Source organism: Melozone crissalis, unplaced genomic scaffold, assembly GCF_028551555.1.
Source record: "Melozone crissalis strain CALT ecotype California unplaced genomic scaffold, PUWL_Pcris_2 ptg000088l_1, whole genome shotgun sequence".
In the NCBI taxonomy this organism is placed as follows: Eukaryota; Metazoa; Chordata; class Aves; order Passeriformes; family Passerellidae; genus Melozone; species Melozone crissalis.
The window spans coordinates 5,179,812-5,196,703 of NW_026535865.1; the positions used below are offsets into that span (position 1 = coordinate 5,179,812).

At 46.4% G+C, this 16,892-nt stretch overlaps 1 protein-coding gene across 1 annotated transcript in view; it reads right to left on the bottom strand.

The window, feature by feature from the left end:
* The window catches only part of KDM4B (lysine demethylase 4B), a 70,576-nt gene that overhangs the window by 34,736 nt on the left and 18,948 nt on the right, over positions 1-16,892 (bottom strand). Inside the window, exons 6-8 of the mRNA XM_054291116.1 lie at positions 6,875-6,924; positions 4,523-4,626; positions 2,490-2,627 (exon numbers count right to left, since the gene is read on the bottom strand). Of these exons, the coding sequence (XP_054147091.1) occupies positions 2,490-2,627; positions 4,523-4,626; positions 6,875-6,924 (292 nt within the window). The remainder of the gene's footprint in view (positions 1-2,489; positions 2,628-4,522; positions 4,627-6,874; positions 6,925-16,892) is intronic.

Below are 16,892 nucleotides of genomic sequence, written 5' to 3' on the forward strand. Positions count from 1 at the left end.
TTGCTATTTTTTTTTTTTGCTAATCCTGACACTTGTTCTACAATTAGAGCAGGACCAGTGTCTCAGCAGCTGATCTTTACACTCCAGGCTGGTTATCCTGTATTTTTTACAGGTTCTCTGTGGGATGCAGAACATTGCACCCATCTGGCAGGCAATTAGCACAGCTCTGCTCTCTGAGGTGAACCATTACCTTCCTGCCCTGCACTGCACCACTGCCACACAGCTCTCAGCACAGCACAGCCCAAACCTCCTCCCCAGGATAATGTCCAGGAGAGCATTACAAGGGACTAATTATGAACCTGGCCATGTCCCCACTCTCCTGAGGGCAGGCAGGACAAGAGAGCTGTGCTGGCAGCCCAAGGAAAGGAGGAATCACCACCTGGGTCACTGCAGGAACAGCAGGAGCCTGTAAAGCTTTGCCCAGCTCAGACGTCCCAAGAACTTCTATAAATGAGTATATGGTAAGAAAAAAAATCCCCAAACCTGTCTGCATATGAGCAAGGACAATCTAATTGTGCCTGGGAGCAAATAAATCAATGAAGCCATTTCTGAAATATAGGAAAGTTGTGGTAGTTAATTAAAAATCACATACTCAGGAATGGTGTGGGTTGGGAGGGACCTTAAATCTCATCTCATCCCACCCCTGCCATGGCTGGGACTCCTTCCATGTCCTGGAATGTCCAGCCTGGCCCTGGGCACTGCCATGATCCAGGGGGCACCTGTGCCAGGGCTGCCCACCCTCCCAGCCAGGAATTTCCTCCTGATGTCTCTGCAGGAATTCTCCCCCCACAGAGGTGCAGGCAGTGCACACCCTCAGCTGATCATTCCTCAGGTCCCTGCTTAACCTCACATGAGATTTAAACAAAGCTTTGCCCCCACAGTGTGACAAACTCCCCCTCAGCTGGGACCCCCAGCCCAGGTTCATTAACACTGGTTTGGAGCAGCATTAAGCAAAAAAGCTCAGAACAGACAAGTGCCACAGAGTGCAGTGGGAATAAATTGGGCATCTCCTTCCACACTTCCACTTTGTGTCCCCAGATCTGCTCCTGCCCTGCTGCTGCTTGTTCAGTAATTTCACGCTACGCTGCCTAACAATGTAAGCATGGAGGCTCCATCTAAAACTGCACTTCCCAAATGTCACTTGTTTGTGAACACATGGCTGAGCCCAAAATTGCTTTTAATATTCGAGTGGTGCCTGCTGGCTCTGTTGTAGTTAAGGGTCTGTCTGAATTTCCATGATAAACCCCATTTTCTGGGGTGTAATACCATGACCACTCACTACACATAAACCTGCTTTACAAGGTCACAGCAGACAAGCACCATTTTTTACATTTTTAAACCAAGACTGTTTGACTATTTTTGAGTTTCAGACACCTGACACTGATTTGAGGTCTCTTCCAGTTTAAGGTTTTTCTTACCATCCCTTTAACTCCAGAACAAATCCAAATGTCTGACCCATCCCTGGAAGTGGCCAAGGCCAGGCTGGACAGGGCTTGGAGCAACTCGGGATAGTGAAAGGTGTCCCTGCTCATGGCAAAACTTCCCAGATTCTACTGGGAATGAGCTTTGCTGGTCAGTTATTCTGCAGATTTCAAACCAGGAGAGCTGTCACAAACCAAAGTACACCAGGAACCTGCCCTAATGAGAAATAACCACACAAACATAACTCTCCAAACTTAACTGAGTGCACAGATTAGAGGAATTCAGGTATTTTCAGTGTTATTACCATAGTGCTATTAAAGCTTAAAAGTATTTCCAGCTTATTCCTTCCCCTCCAGTGTGTACCTAATGAGTTGTGCTCAGTTACATCAGTCACCTTATTCACTGTGAAACGCAGTTTGGATGCACCAGAAAACTAATTCCAATTTACCAATCCCAAAACAACCTGTTCAGAACCTGCATGCAGCACTTGAGAAAGCCATTCCTACACCCTCAGAATAAAATGGAGCTGGGGGTGCTCAGCCTGGAGAAAAGGAGGCTCAGGGGTGAACTTGTCATTCTCTACAGCTCCCTGAAAGGTGGCTGTGCTCAGGTGGGGTTGGGCTCTTTCTCCAGGAACTGACAGAACCAGAAGACACAGCCTTGAGCTGCACCAAGGGAAATAAAGGTTGGATATTGGGAAAATGAGTTTTACAGAAAAGGTGATAAAGTTCTGGAATAGTTTTCCTGGGGAGGTGGTGGAGTCACCATCCCTGGGTGTGTTTAACAAAGCCTGGATGTGGCACTGGGTGCCAGGGTTCAGCTGAGTTGTTGGGGCTGGGTTGGACTCAATCTTTAAGGTCCCTTCCAACCCAGTGATTCTGCGAATTCTGGGATTCTGTGAATTCCGTGAAAATAAATTATTGAGACGCAAAACCAGTGACGTGGGACAGTGAGAGAGCACACCCCAAAGCAGAGGCACTTTCCGTGCTCTCCTCAGGAATGAGGACAAACAGGGGGCATGGCTGTGTGTGCCAGGGCTGCCCCAGCTGTCCCTCCCAGCTGCCCACCTGCGTTGCCATCTTGCCGTAGTCGATCCAGCGCAGGGTGGCGAAGTTGGTGGACTCGGCGCAGTTGAAGCCGTGGTTGAAGCCAGCGTGGTACCCATAGGGAAATGTGATCATGAACTCCCCGGCTTCCTGGGTGATCTGCAAAACACAGGAAAAAGGAGGAGACACCCCACAGGTCACTTAATGCAGCAGCCTGAGAACAGAGACTCATTAAAAAACCCTAATGATGAAGTCTCTTCCCACTGGAGGGTCGGCAGAGCAGCTCTTGGCTGAGCCTGGAACATTCCTGGGGATCTGCAGGAATACTCAAGGGTTTCTCCTAAGGGAAAAACTCAGAACAGTGGATGGAAGGGGTCACATACCCTGAACTATTTACACCTGCAGGCTCCAGTCACAAAGGGGTCTCAGGCTGCAACATTCCAGAAGATCAATGCAATGGAAGAGGCAGAGCTTGACCTTCCCTGTCCTTCCAACCAGCAGTGCTGACAGAGCTCTCCCAGCTGTCACAGGCCAAGAATTCTGCCTGGATTCCTTCCCACAGCCACAGCCCACACCCCAGCAGCTCTGAGCCCACAGAGACCCCAGGGGACTGCACTTCCCAACACAAGGATGGGGCCAAATGCAAAATGGAAACACACAGAACTTCAAACACTTCCCCCTCAGCTGGGCCAGCAACTAAACTTGCAGATGTCATTAACAGAAGAATAATTCAAGAAAGAGGGAATAAAAGCTGCTGTGATGCACAAGAAGGCCCTGCAGGATTTCAGGAGGAGGTCCTGAAGTCCTGCCTGCACCCAGCCCCTCCACAAAGCCCAGCAGTGCCACTCTGCTGGCTCCAGGAGATGGACAGATGATGTTCCTGTCAGTGAATGCACATCCTGATGTCTCCATTTCAAGCCCACATCATCCATGGCACTGCTGTCAACATTATCCCACAATAAATTAGAAAACACTCCAGATGATGGATAGGCCATGCAGAAAAGTAATAACTATTGAAGGAAAGCCAGCACAAACTGCCACTCATGAAGAAAGCCCCAAATTTACTGACTTCTGCAAGCTCTTGAGGAATAAATGGAGAAATCAATAGGAGATTACAGAAATACACATTTTTAATTATTAAAAAGCCCTAGTATTGATCTGTTTCTTTTTTTTTCCAGAACAGCATTATAGAGATTTATAAATGCTGCCTATTTCAACTTCATTGAAATCTGCCAAGGATTTGGATGAAGGGATCCTATCTCTGTTCCTCAGGAAAAATGGCACTTTTTCCCTGTTTGTGAATAATAAACTTTACTGTTTCAGGACAGGGCTTGGAGTTTGGGACAGTGGAAGGTGTCCCTGCCCATGTTGGGGATTTAAGGTCCTTTCCCACTCCATGATTCCATGAAAGCAGTTTGGAGCAGGCCTCTGTGACACTTCTCCCACCCACAGGCAGCTCTGTCTCTGTGTGCTGGGAACAGCCAGCAGCAGCAGCAGCAGCAGTTTGAGTGATTCTGCACAGATACAAATCCCTGTAACCACCCCTGGCTGAGGAGATTTACTTCTTGCCACAAGACTTTAAGAATAAGCACATTAAAACGATCATACCAAATAAACATGACCCCTCTTTTCAAATCAGGGCTTAAGAGCTGCAGGGATCCTTCCAGGCTTAGAGAGCAGCATGAACACTTACACAACAGGGAACCAGCACAGCCAGCTCCACTTTGGGTCACACTGGATCCACAAAAAAATCAAAAAGAGTTTCAGAATCACCAGTGGGGCTTTGCTGCCCCTTGATGAGCCAGACCATCCTTATCAGCTCGTCCCTCTCTACATGAGAGGCTCCCTCACTGCCAGAGTTTGTTCAGTGACAGCTTTGCCTCTCTTCAGTGTCTCAGCCAAAACCCAAATTCTCCTTTTTGCAGCAGAGCTGGTCGGAACCCCAGGCTGCACTCAGCACAACAATGCCCTTGGAAATGAAGCCAATTCCCCCAGTGGTTCTGCTGGGTTGACAGGAAAGAGGAGCTGTGCAGGGACAGCCTGCAGGGACCTACCCTGTCAAAGGGAATCCCATATTTCTTCAGGATGGAGGGAGAAATGAGGGTCATCTTGTGACGGAGGAAAGCATCACATCCCTGAGAGCTTCCTGGGAAGAATCCTGTGGAGACATTCAAAGGGGGAGCATCACTAAGGAATGTCCTTGGGAAAACAACACAACCTGCCAGATTCCACATCAACCTGCCCTACATATCACTACCTAAAGGGAAAAATGTTAATATTCAGGGAAAGGAAAGGGCTTCATCCCAGGCAGTGGCATGAGGGACACGTTCACAGTGGTCACCAACAAGTGGCAGAGGCAGCAGGAGCTGACCCAGTCAGCACCTCAACACCCCTAAGTGTTAAATTCTGCCACTAATCACAAATAATTAATTAGTAAACACTGCCCAAACCCCTCAATGGCAGCTCAGCCCAATTTTCCTCACTATGTCCTTCCCTCCAAGTGGCTGACTCCATAACAAATTGTGTGTTTGTAGGGACTCAAACCCGTCACAGCTTAGGAAAACAAATAACCCAATCTCTGGAACCAACATTAATTGATGAGACATAATGGAAGGGGTTTCAGAAAGTCAAAAGGATTACTGGATTCCAGGTTTACTTATATTTTTGCACTAAAAGCATTTCAATTCAAATTATGACTGTCTGCTACCCAGTCTGTCGTCCCTCTCTGCAGTTCCTCTTTTTAATGCACAGTTTAAGTGGCTCTCATTAAAGCCACTAATAAAGAAGCACATTTTAAGTGATTAGCACCAATAACATGGCAACACATTAACATTCTCTCCATGGGCTCCATGGCTCTCCCAGTGAGCCCATTTACAGCTCAGCTATTCATTTTCCATATTAATTGCACACTCATTTCTCCATAGTAAACTTCTCCCCACTGATGCACAGGACAGGGGAATGGCCAGGCAGCAATTTTGGCTCTTTGCAGAGTTAAATCATCACCCACCCAGCTTCTAGAGACAGGAAACTAAAATAAAGACCAGATCATTGATAATTTGCTCCTGGTTTTACAGCACAAACCATCTCCGTGCCTCAAAATTGATCATCCGTAAAAATTAGTTACAAACAGCAAGAAACTTATTATTGCTCCTGTCAGACTTGGAGTGGTATTTCAGAGTCTGCAGAACACAAGTCATCTGATTGATTGACTTCTTATAAAAATTACTTTTTTCATCTATTAAAACCTGGCAAATTACTGAGCTGTAGCTTTGCAATGCAACGTTTTTGAGCAGCCATTTCCAGAGTTATTTGTATTTAGGGATCAGGGAGCTCAGTGCCCAGGAGAACAGCACCAAGCCCCAGGACATTCATCCCCACTTATTCTGCATTTACCCCACACAACAAGCTGGACAGCCTGGAGTGTGCTCAGCAGGAAAAGGCAGCGCAGGAATTTGTCTGTTTTCTGGGAAATCAGCATTAGAACTTCTTTTCTTTTGCATCAGGGTGGAACCTTCCAGATTTCCCTGCCTGCTCCTGCCTTCACCAGCAGATTTAAACCACCCCACTTGCCTCGCTGGAGATAAACCACAGAGATTTGGAGTTAATTATTCTGGGCCAGCAGCTTTTTTTAGCTGGGCAGCTCCTTGAACATTTGCAAGTGGACAAAAATAGAAACAACACCAACAAATTAAAACATATCCACTTCTGCAGCCAGACATCTTCCCTGAAGCTTGAGAGGTGGGAGTTTGCCACAGCTCAAAGTAACTCTCCCTTCCCCCTATTCCCATTTTCCTTTTCTTTTTCCCTCCCTTTCATTTTTTCTTCCTTTTTAAGACGAACTTTATTGCACTGAAAAGTAAAGGAGGATGAGGCTAACATAAAAGGAAAACCACCAAATACAAAATATATTTACAGGGTGAAGGAGCAATGGCTACAAACTGGAAGAGGGGAAATTGAGGTTCAATATCAGGCAGGAAATGTCTGTTGTGAGGGTGGTGAGACACTGGAACAGGCCGTGGCTGCCCCATCCCTGGGAGCATTCCTGATCCAATGGAAGGTGCAATGAAAGGATTTTTAGGGTCCTTTCCAACCCAAACCCTTGTGGATTAAACCCACTGCCCAGCCATGGGAGGGTTTGGCCTCAATGCCTCAAAATCCAAAGGTTTTTAAGGAATTTTAGCTCAGGTCAGGTTTAGTTTAGTTTAGTTTAGTTTAGCTCAGGTCAGGCCATGCCAGGAGACCGAGGCTCGGAGGGAAGGGTTGGAAGGAAAATTGAAATTCCCTGTCAAGTTCTCTGGCTCTGAAGCTGCTCCCCAGCTCAGCAGGCTCCTCCAGCAGCCCCTCAAGTGCCCGGCAGGCTCAGTTAGTGCCAGTCCTTGCTGAGCCCAGCCCAAAGCCAGGCTCACCTTTAGCCAGGCGTTCCAGCCTCTTGCCGTGCTCCGGGGGAATGGCGTACCTGGGAGGAGAGAAAAGACAGAAGCCAAAAGATCATTAGATATGATGAAATCAATACATCTTTAATGTAAAAACGGGGAGAGGAAAGGCAAGGAACAAGTGGGGCAATAACCCTGAGCACAGCACACAATGGCTGGCAATAAAACCAAAATTCTGTGTGTCTGAAAGGCATCGGTAACATACAATCCATGGTAAAAACAGCATTTAATAAAAGTCCTCAGACATGTTACATGAAGTGTGTGTTTTCTTGGCACCTTCTCAAACAGCATCACAAGATTTCACAAGGTACAAGGAAAATGGAGAAGACAAAGTGATGATGCAGCATTGGAAACCCCAGGAATAACTGAGTGCAGGGAACAGCAGGTGTGTTCTCCATGGGGAAAATATCTGCAAAATAAAACTGTGCTAAATATTAATAAGCAAGAAACAGATGGGCTGGAAAGGTGCGAAGGAGGGTCTGTGTGCTTTGGAAAAGAATAAGCCTTTTTCTGTGCAAATAGCTTTCATTTTATTCAGAAAAGTGAATATTCTTCAGCTCAAGCAGTCGTGGCTCAATCCTTAAGTCCCTGCTGGATTTTATTGTCTGATGTGAAATAATGGAATTCAAGTATTCAATAATTTTCTTGATGAGGTGACCCTGAAAATGCAGGGCCTGCTGATGAAAACATCATTAAAGGGTGTAGAGAACAACTTCTACACCTCCTAAAAACAGTGTTCTTAGATTTGGGGTCAGTAAAGTGCAAAAGAATTGGGCTGGAATTTTTTTGGAGTGCAAATTATTGAACGTAATTCTGGAAAAACAATCAACTGTCCCTCAGGTCCCAGCCACAGGGCTGGGTGTGCCCAGCACGTACAAACACCAGGGAAGTTTCAAATGGCTTTTTCTTCCCAAAAGCTGTCAGTTCTCTCAGTGCTTTGAGGTTCAGAACATCCTCAGGAGCAAAGCACAGGTGACAGAGATTTATGTGTTCAGGTTATAAGAAGGGAGCTGAATACCAGGACACATTTCAACGTGTTTAACATGATGACACACAATAATATTGCCAGTGGAAATTTGTAAATCGTTGGTTACATTCTGCAGCAAATTAAATATGGCTCTCCCTGCTTTTTGCGACAGAGAATTCTGAGAATTTACATTTGTGGGAACGGCATTTATTGCCAGCTATAACTTCTCTTCAAAGTGAATAATAAAAAATGCATTATTTTTGCTGTTTCCAATAAAGATGTCAAACCCATCCTTCTCATTATCCCTCACTGGGATCAGGAAATTGCAGGAGGGGACTCAGCAACAGGTGCCCAGCACTGCCCCCTCAGAATGCACCTGAATTTGGGGGTTTCAGCCAGACAAATTCTGCATTTTCCAGTGTAAAACCACAACTGGAGAAGCAGCTCAACACCCAACCTGTGCCAGGAAATCAAACACACCTGGGCTGGCCTGGCAGGGGGATGACAGCACACAAATCCCACACAGGGCCCTGCAGGGTTCAGGCACTAAGCTGATTTGAACTGATGGCTTGAGAAAAAATTTAAGGTAAAACACTATGCAGCACCTAATCTTGTGAAATAATAAATGCAGCAATGGACTCCCAACATTCCCTGACCAAAGTTTGACAGTGCCTTAAATTGCATAATTATCAAACAATTCAATTTCATTTGTCTGGGACAAAGCTAGTGGCTTTTATTTTACAAAGACCATTCATCACTTACATAAATGTGATAAAACTAATCCCGATCCAAAGCTCCTTTGTGGGATTAATGTCCCTTAAAACAGGGAAATGAGACATTCCATTCCTTCTGGGAAAAATGCTGAAGGATTGGGAAAGAACTAATTTATGGCTACAAGGCTGCTGATGATTAATGTAATATCCCCAGTCTACAATGCAACCTTCACTTAATTAGTGCCTGTAATTGGGAGTTGTAAAGATAAGATTAATTGAATCTTGAGGATGTTAAAAGTTTAATACATTGGAACACGGTTATTGTGTTATCTGAAACTGCAGCCTGCAAAAAGCCAAGCAAGGCTTCAGAGAACAGCCCATGGAGAGACAAAGGAAAAAGACCTGCTTGGATAGAAACCAGCCAGAGAGGAGGAATTTCCAGCTCATATAAAAGAACTATATGTAATAATATACAAATCAAAATACCCCAGCACAGAATGGTAATAGCTGAGTCCAATTTTAGAAATTAACTTTTTTCTTTGGGGCAGTCTTTAGGAAGCAGAGCCTACACATCCCTCTGCGTTTATTCTTAGGAATTCAAAATATTAACTGCAGAAGAGAATTAAAAGTAGGTCAAATTCTGCTTTAAGTTATGCTCACAAATCTGATTTACATAAAGATAGGCAATAAAGACAGAATTTGGGCTGCTATTTAAAACCAGGAAGAGAAGCAGAAGGCTCCTGCACGTATGGCACAGATTGAGCTGCATCTACACACAAAATGATTGATTGTGAGGCAGAACAACAATGGAAAGATTAAAAACTGCTGCAATCCAAGGGGTGCTGTCCCTCTGAGCCACGAGCACCCAGCAGGGCTGGCTCTGGGTGCCACTGCTGCCCCCTGCTCTCTGTGAGAGCCAGCACCCCTGTGTCCCTCAGCACAGTTTGCCACCATCCCCACAGCTCAGCTCAGCTGCAAAACCTCAATTCCACAGGTGAAAAACAGCCAATAATTTCCTTTTCTTCAGGCACGAGTGCAGGAGCCCCCAGTGCTGGGAACACTGGCCTGGATGTGCCCCTCTGTCCCCAGGACAAGGGACACTGATGGACACAGAGCCACACCAGCAGGTGTGATTTTTTCTGGGTGCAGATAAACCAAACCTCCAGCCCAGTTCCAAGGCTCAGCCTTGCACAGGGTGACCAAGACAAAGGGCCAGGCTTCACCCAAAACCCTGCCACTCAGCACTTTGGGGATTACAGCAGGAAAAATGTGCTGCTGCTCTGCCAGGGAGCAGGAGATTTACACAATGGGGAAAGAAAAAGCAGCTCGAGATAAAAAAAGTTATAGTTCTGTGACTCAAATGTCATCTTACCCCCAAGTCAACAACCTGAAAGTAATATACTGAGCCTTTTAAATTACCTTTTTCTACTTTCCACCAAAACAACAGAAAATCCCTGAAGTGGATCAAGTACCACTTGTACACATCTAGAACTTGCTGCTCTCTGGGAAAGACTCTCAGCTCCCAAACTTATTTCATGAAACCTAAATCCAGCATTTCCGAGCTCTACTTCCACGCAATTTTCTGAGCCCTTGAGTCAGAATCACAAGTCCAAAAGGTTTTGCCCCAAAGCTATAAATGAATCAGAAAAAGATCTCTTCCTGGAGTGGTGGCTTGCTTTTGTTAATATAGAATCCCAAAATGGTTTGGGTTGGAGGAGATCTTAAATATCCATTTCCACCCCTGCCATGGCAGGGACACCTCCCACTGTCCCAGACTGATCCAAGCCCTGTCCAGCCTGGCCTTGGGCATTCCAGGGATCCTGGTGCTGCTCTGGGCACCTGTGCCAGGGCCTGCCCACCCTCCCAGCCAGGAATTCCTTCCCAACATGAGCTGAACTGGACAATCCCCTCTCTCTCCTTAACACAAAAGAGAGGTCTGTCCTATTTGCCATCATAGGATATCATTAATAGAGTAATTTTCTTGGTGTTTTGTTTATTCCCTTGGAATGGGGCTTGATGGATGTGGATAATTATCAGACTATAAAAGCCAGCAAATGTGCTATTTTCTATCGCTCTAAATCATCAAACAAATAAAGTGTGAAACAGCATTTCTGAATACAATTTTCCCCTCTAATGGTTTAGAATTATTATCAGGAACAATGAGAATAAATAAGCAAATGTCTTGTGAATTAAGAATTAAACAAGTGTGTCAGTAAAAAGGAGCATTCAGGCCATCCTGGGATGCAGGGATGCCTTTGGGGGCCACCAAGGAATGATGTGACAGGGAATTCACCGGGGCAGCTTGTGCTGCTCAGGGACCTCCCAGGCCCAGGTTCTCCCCTCCCTGCTGCTTCCTCAAAGGGAGCCAAGCTCACTTTTGGTTTCCAGTGGCCAAAACCCTAAAACTCCATCCATAACAAAGGCCTCATAGCTGTTTTCTGCTTATTCAAGAGGATTTTTCTCACCTGAAGCCATCCCTGCCTTCGGCAGAGGACCAGACCATCCTGTCCCTTCACCCAAAGCTTCCAAGACCTTTTCCCACTCCAGCTGTCACCCCCAGAGGTTTTGCCAGTTACACCTTGTTCCACATCTCATTTACACTCTCTTGCACCAACACAGAGCAATTAAGCAGTGATTAGTTCATCAAATCCCACACCCCACTCTCTGGGACTCTGGGCTCCATGGGCAGGGGGAGGTTCAACCACAAGACCCTGGAAATGTCACTTCAGTGCCATTCCTGGGAGAAGGTAAGAAACTCAATTTCACAGTGTCTGCACAAGGTCTGCCCAAGCAGGCCCCACACAGTTTAACACTCCATAATTATGGAATAAGGAACACAAACAGAACAGGAGCAGCACATTTAAAATGTCCAGGCCAACGTGTCAAGCTGGGGTGAGTTATCTGTCTCCAAAGCAGATTTAATTGTGCCAAGAACAGTGACCCTTCAAGATTCAAATGCCAACCTGCTCTCAGCCATGACAGGCAGAATGAAAAGCTGCTATTTCAGCCCCTGTAAGGCAAAGGGTGCCCATAAACCCAGAATCTGAACCCTGACCTTCAACATCTTTAGCCCCCACGACAGCAGCAAAGCCTCCAAAGAAAACCCCTTGGCCCATCAGGAATATTTATCACCCAACAGAAGCATTAAGAACCAGCATTAGCACAGGGTGGTCCCTCCCTGCAAAGTTCAGATCCTGCTCCTGAGGCCTCATTTTTCTCCAAGGTAAAACATTAAACAACATCTCCTCACTGTGTCAGAGCACAGTCAGGGTAGAAGTGGGGGTTTCCATATTAGAATCTCCCAGAATATCCTGAGCTGGAAGGGACCCACAGGGATCCTGCTGTGCAACACTATTTTAAGCTGTTTTGCCTGTATGAGGAAAGAAAAAAGGTATTTTAAGAAGAACAGGTTGTTCCTTTGTTGGTACCATGGTCACCTCTCTTTTCCTCACCTTTACCCTCCTCCTAATTAACCTCCCTTCATCCCTCTCTCCCAACAATTCATTAAAATACTGAAATCAACTCCCTTTCTTCTTCTCCTCACCAAATCTGAGGTTGGCCCACGCTGAATGGGCTGGAAATCTCCCAATCCCCTTCTCAAGATCCTGGTTAGGAAAGGAGAATCCCTGGCCTCCCTCTCCTCTCTCCTTCTGCTGTGGCTACATCCATCAGCAATGCAAACCCTGCCTGGAGATAAGATCACACAGGGAGCAGAGAGCCTTTATCAAGTGCCTGCAGTTTTATCTTGAATGGATCACTTCACAGGACAATGGATGATGGAATTCAGTACCTTTAACCAGCAGTGTCAATGATTTCAAATAATGACATTTTTATTGAAATACACCCAGAGTGAGAGATAAACACAGAGGCTGGGGAGTATCAGCTCCAAAAGCCATAATTAGGAGTAAATAGGTAATGACAGGACCAAATCACAACTCCAAAACACACCAAACACACCTACCTCCCACAAATGCTAAATGCAACCCCTGGGGAAGCAGCACAGGGAGAAAATCAGGGCAAACCTGCTCAGAAAGGGCCTGGGCACCACCAAACACACCCAGTATCACCCACAGGGCCCATTTCACTGCAGACAATCCCTTTCCACACACAGAACTTGCTCATCACCCACAATGTGAAGAAATGGCAGCGATTTTGCTGCCAACAGAGCAGCAGGATGAAAATCTTCCTCCTTCCCCGAAGAAACTGAAGTTGTGACTGCAAAATCTCCATTTGTTTTCCAGTAAGGATGGGCAGAATATCTCAGGTTACTCTGAAGCTGGGATCAAATCCCTGGAGATTGAGCATTGGGAGATTAGAGTCAAGCCTAACTTGTGCCAATCATGTACTTCTGAAAGACTCTCCAACCCTTAGAGTTGCCTTGAGCTAGAAATAGGATTAAAGAGCCATTAGTTTCAAGAAGTGACATTAGACAGGAGCTTTTTAAAATTCAGATTTTAAAGCAATATGAATTTTCAAGAGGTACAACTGAGCTCCAAGATTAGCACAATGGGCTACTTGCAGTGTGATTCACTCACCCCCGACTCGAGGAACACAAAGAGGAGATTTTTCCAGAACTCCAAATGCAATTTTCAAATAAATTTTTTTTTTTTTTAAATGCAGAGAATTTAATGTGAACAACCATCTGCTCTTGGAAGGACTCTCTGTGCCCCAGTCCAGTCAGCTCCACAGCACAAGTGCCAGGCACAAAGCACAAAATTGCAGAGCACATTGGAGTTTCTCCCTCCACATGTAAAAATAACCCAGAGCCTGCCTCTGCCTGCAGTGAATGAGCAGCATGAAGGAGCCCTTTTACTAAGAAAAGGTGTTTGGGGAAAAACATTATGAAGTCATTTACTCATTCAGTTTAGCCAAGAAGATAATTAGTACACAATTCAACAGAGATGAATGACTACAATATTCATCCCCTTGCCATTCCCCGTTATTTGTTTGGAAGAACCTGTTCACATCAGATTTATTTCCCTAAACTGGCAATCAGATTATTAATTACTGGTTGTTTTTGTAGTGGATACCATACAAATAGAAAGAAAAGCAAAGATTATGCTTCAAAGAGCCTGTATTCTGAAATAATAGCTCATTTCAGCTCCAGAAACAAGGAGAAAAAAGGTAACCAGGGGAGATCAGAGCTATCTGTGCCTTGTACCAAGTGACCTGTGTGAGCTGCCTCCCTCACCAGGCACAGCAACACAAATTCCTGAAAAAAACAGGATAATTGCCTCCAGCAGAACAAAAGAAATTTGCTCCTGAGTAATGAAAGATATTCTTAGATTCGGAAACCCCTTGTGCTAGAGGTGCAATGCCTCTACACACACACATACACACACACACTCTCTCTTTTCTTTTCTGAGGAGGAAAAAATCCAGCATTCCAAAGGTTTAATGCTCCTCATCCATCAAACTGCACCGTTCCCAACTACAACTGCTTTGAAGTGAGAGCTGTGTTCTTGTCAGCATCAAAGCCACAAGTGTTGTAGCTGAGATTTGATAAAGATCACTGACACAGTTTGTAAAGTTTCCTTTGTTTCTCCTGTTTGATCCCCTCTGTGCGGCTGATTGGGCAGCTGGAAATGAAGTGGATGCAAACCCAGCACATTCATTCCTCGGAACATTAAGGGGTTAACGAGTGCTCAGCTCTCAGACAGCACCGAGTGCTATTTAAGTGCTGTCATTACTACAGGCTCCTCTTATTTTAAACCTCACTTGTGCTGCACTTGGCATCACCCCTCGACAATTTTCCCTGCTGAGTAAAGGAAAAAAAAAAAAAAAAATCCCCGCTGATTTCTGCCAACGTGTTAACAAAATGTGAATAAAGACAAAGCTCTGCAGCAGCACTCCTGCTCCCTCCCAGCCCTCCCAAGCCCTGCTGCCAGCTCTGTGCCAAGCTGGAATCTGCAAGCTGACTGTCCCACGGGGAGGCAGATCAGGCTGAAGGAGGGAGATGGAGCATGGAAGCACATCTCCCTCCCCTCCAGCCCCCGTGCTCTGCTCAAAAGCCTCTGTTATTAAACCAATCTGTGATCCTGTCAGACTTCCATAGATCTTCATTTCAAACCAGGCCTGAGCTCTGAGCAGACACTTTGAGAAGGCAGGAATGGGTTGGAGCAAGAGCTGTCCTGGATCAAAGAGCGGCTTCTCCCAGTCCAGCTGGGGCTGCTGGGCTGCAGGGACCACCCCAGGACGCTGCTGTGACCCCAGATCAGCACCTCCTCCTGCTAAAACCATCCTGGAAAGTGCCAAGAGGAAGCACAGGTGGGAAGGGTCTCCTCCTTGCTGGCTCAGGTACCACAGATGAAAATCAATCTCTAAGATTTCTGATTTCAACCAACGGAACAGGCTCAGCAAAGATGGACATAAAATGCACGGACTGAAAAGTGAAATGGCAGCAGAGCACAAAACAATTCCATGCCTTTTGCAGCGGGTTTGGGTGAGAATAAAAACCAAGGAGGGGAAGCACAAACAGCAGGGAGCTGAGTGAAAGGGGTGCTGAGGCTGAGATCAATCCATCTGTGCCTCCTCAGACAAGTCCCACAGTGATTCCATCAATCCCCAGTCTGGCTTGACCTTCATTTTCTGGCATTTTCTCTCAGTTAGAAGAGGGTGAATGAAGAAAGGCAATACTTGAGCCCTAACTCCCCAAATCCTGTGCCTCCTCTGCGGCACAAAAATGACCTTTATTAAAAGGTTTAATTTATTAATCTGTCTACAACAGCCTAATGAAAGACCACAAAAACCTGAGTCTATTAAAAAGAGAAATCTCCACTATTCCAGTTGCAGCACCTGATTGGGAAGATAATCCAAGGCAGAGCTCATTCAGGTCCTGCACAACGTGGTGACCCCATGGATTCTAGAGCAAACCAGCAGTGAGCACTGTCCCCTTGCTGAGGGACCCCTCATCCCTCTCCCACAGCACCACCTCCAGGAAAAAGGGCTGGGGAGAGGGCTGGGAGTGCTTTGTGTTGATTAACTAATGACTGCAGCTTGCAGGGCTGGATTAATGACTCCCTGCTCTCAGTTATCAGGGAATTACAGGGGGATCCAGCTCTGCATCCCAACACATCCCTCCTCCCATGCATCTCCAGCAAACCCACATGCACACGGATTCTCAGGGCAGAAAGCAAAGCAGATTTCACCTTCATTTTAGAAAAGTCAGGAGAGTGAAAAGCTGTTCTGCCTGGCCATACTTTATCTCACTTTCCTTTTATCCCTTTTAATGAATATCCCTGTTCTTTTCTCTCTCCCTTTTATCAACAGAAAAGGGTCTTGCTCTGCCAAATCTGCCTGAGAGCAAATGGTGTTGCAGTTAATCTATAAATCAACCATCACCATAAATTCTGCTCTTTCTCCATCCAAAACAGCAGAGCTGTAAAACAGATTACACAGGACAGCAGAGGCAGGAAGGAAATCTGGGAGCTGTGAGGAGCTGCCACCACAGCCAAATGGCCTTCCCTGCTTCTCCTTTCTCCCCACTCCACCCAAAAAGCCCCCAAACCTCTGCTGCCAGGCCTGGGACGCTTTTAGGAGCAAGGACACCTCACACACTTCCCATGGAAGATGATTGGGGATTGAGGGAAGAAAGGGAATTCAGGAGAAGATTCTGCAGCCTAACACCAAGAAACAGGAGAAGCAAAACTCAGAAAAATAAAAATTCTCGTGTGGAGCATCAGCTGTGAACCCCAGCTGTGATTCCAGCGAATGCAGCCTAAGGAGCCTCAGCATCTCCAGGGTGCAGGGGCTGCTGAGAGCCCAACACTGGCAGTGACAGCTGACCCTGCAGGGATCCCAGCAGCCTGGGCAGAGAAATGATGTGAGGTGAGAAATGATGGAGGGACCTGCAGCCACAGAGTTCTGCACCAAACATGACAGCAGCTGCCTGCAATGGGGTCACCCCGAGCCCATGGAACATCTGGGGGGTGTCAGAGCAGGGGCAGAGCAGCACAGGGATGGTGACAGGCTGAGGGGCAGCACCCTGCCAATGAACAGTTAAGCTCCATAACTGCTTTAGGTCATTTTCCTCCCCCAAGGCATTTTTCCAGGGATTAACATTTCCTGTCCTGAGGGGAGAGCACAGGACAAGATTTCAAAGCACACAGCACACAAAGCTGCAGCTCTTGCAGACCAGAGTGAGAAATGAAACCAGGGAGATGCTGGGCAGCTCAGATCTGCTGCTGCTGCTCCAGGAGGGGCTCTCAGCCAGGGCCAGAGGGGCTCCTTTGAGCATCCCTCCCATGGGAACAGCCAGTCCTGGCTGGAATCTCCCTCCCCTCACAGGCCTGTGGGAAGGGGAGCTTTCCCTG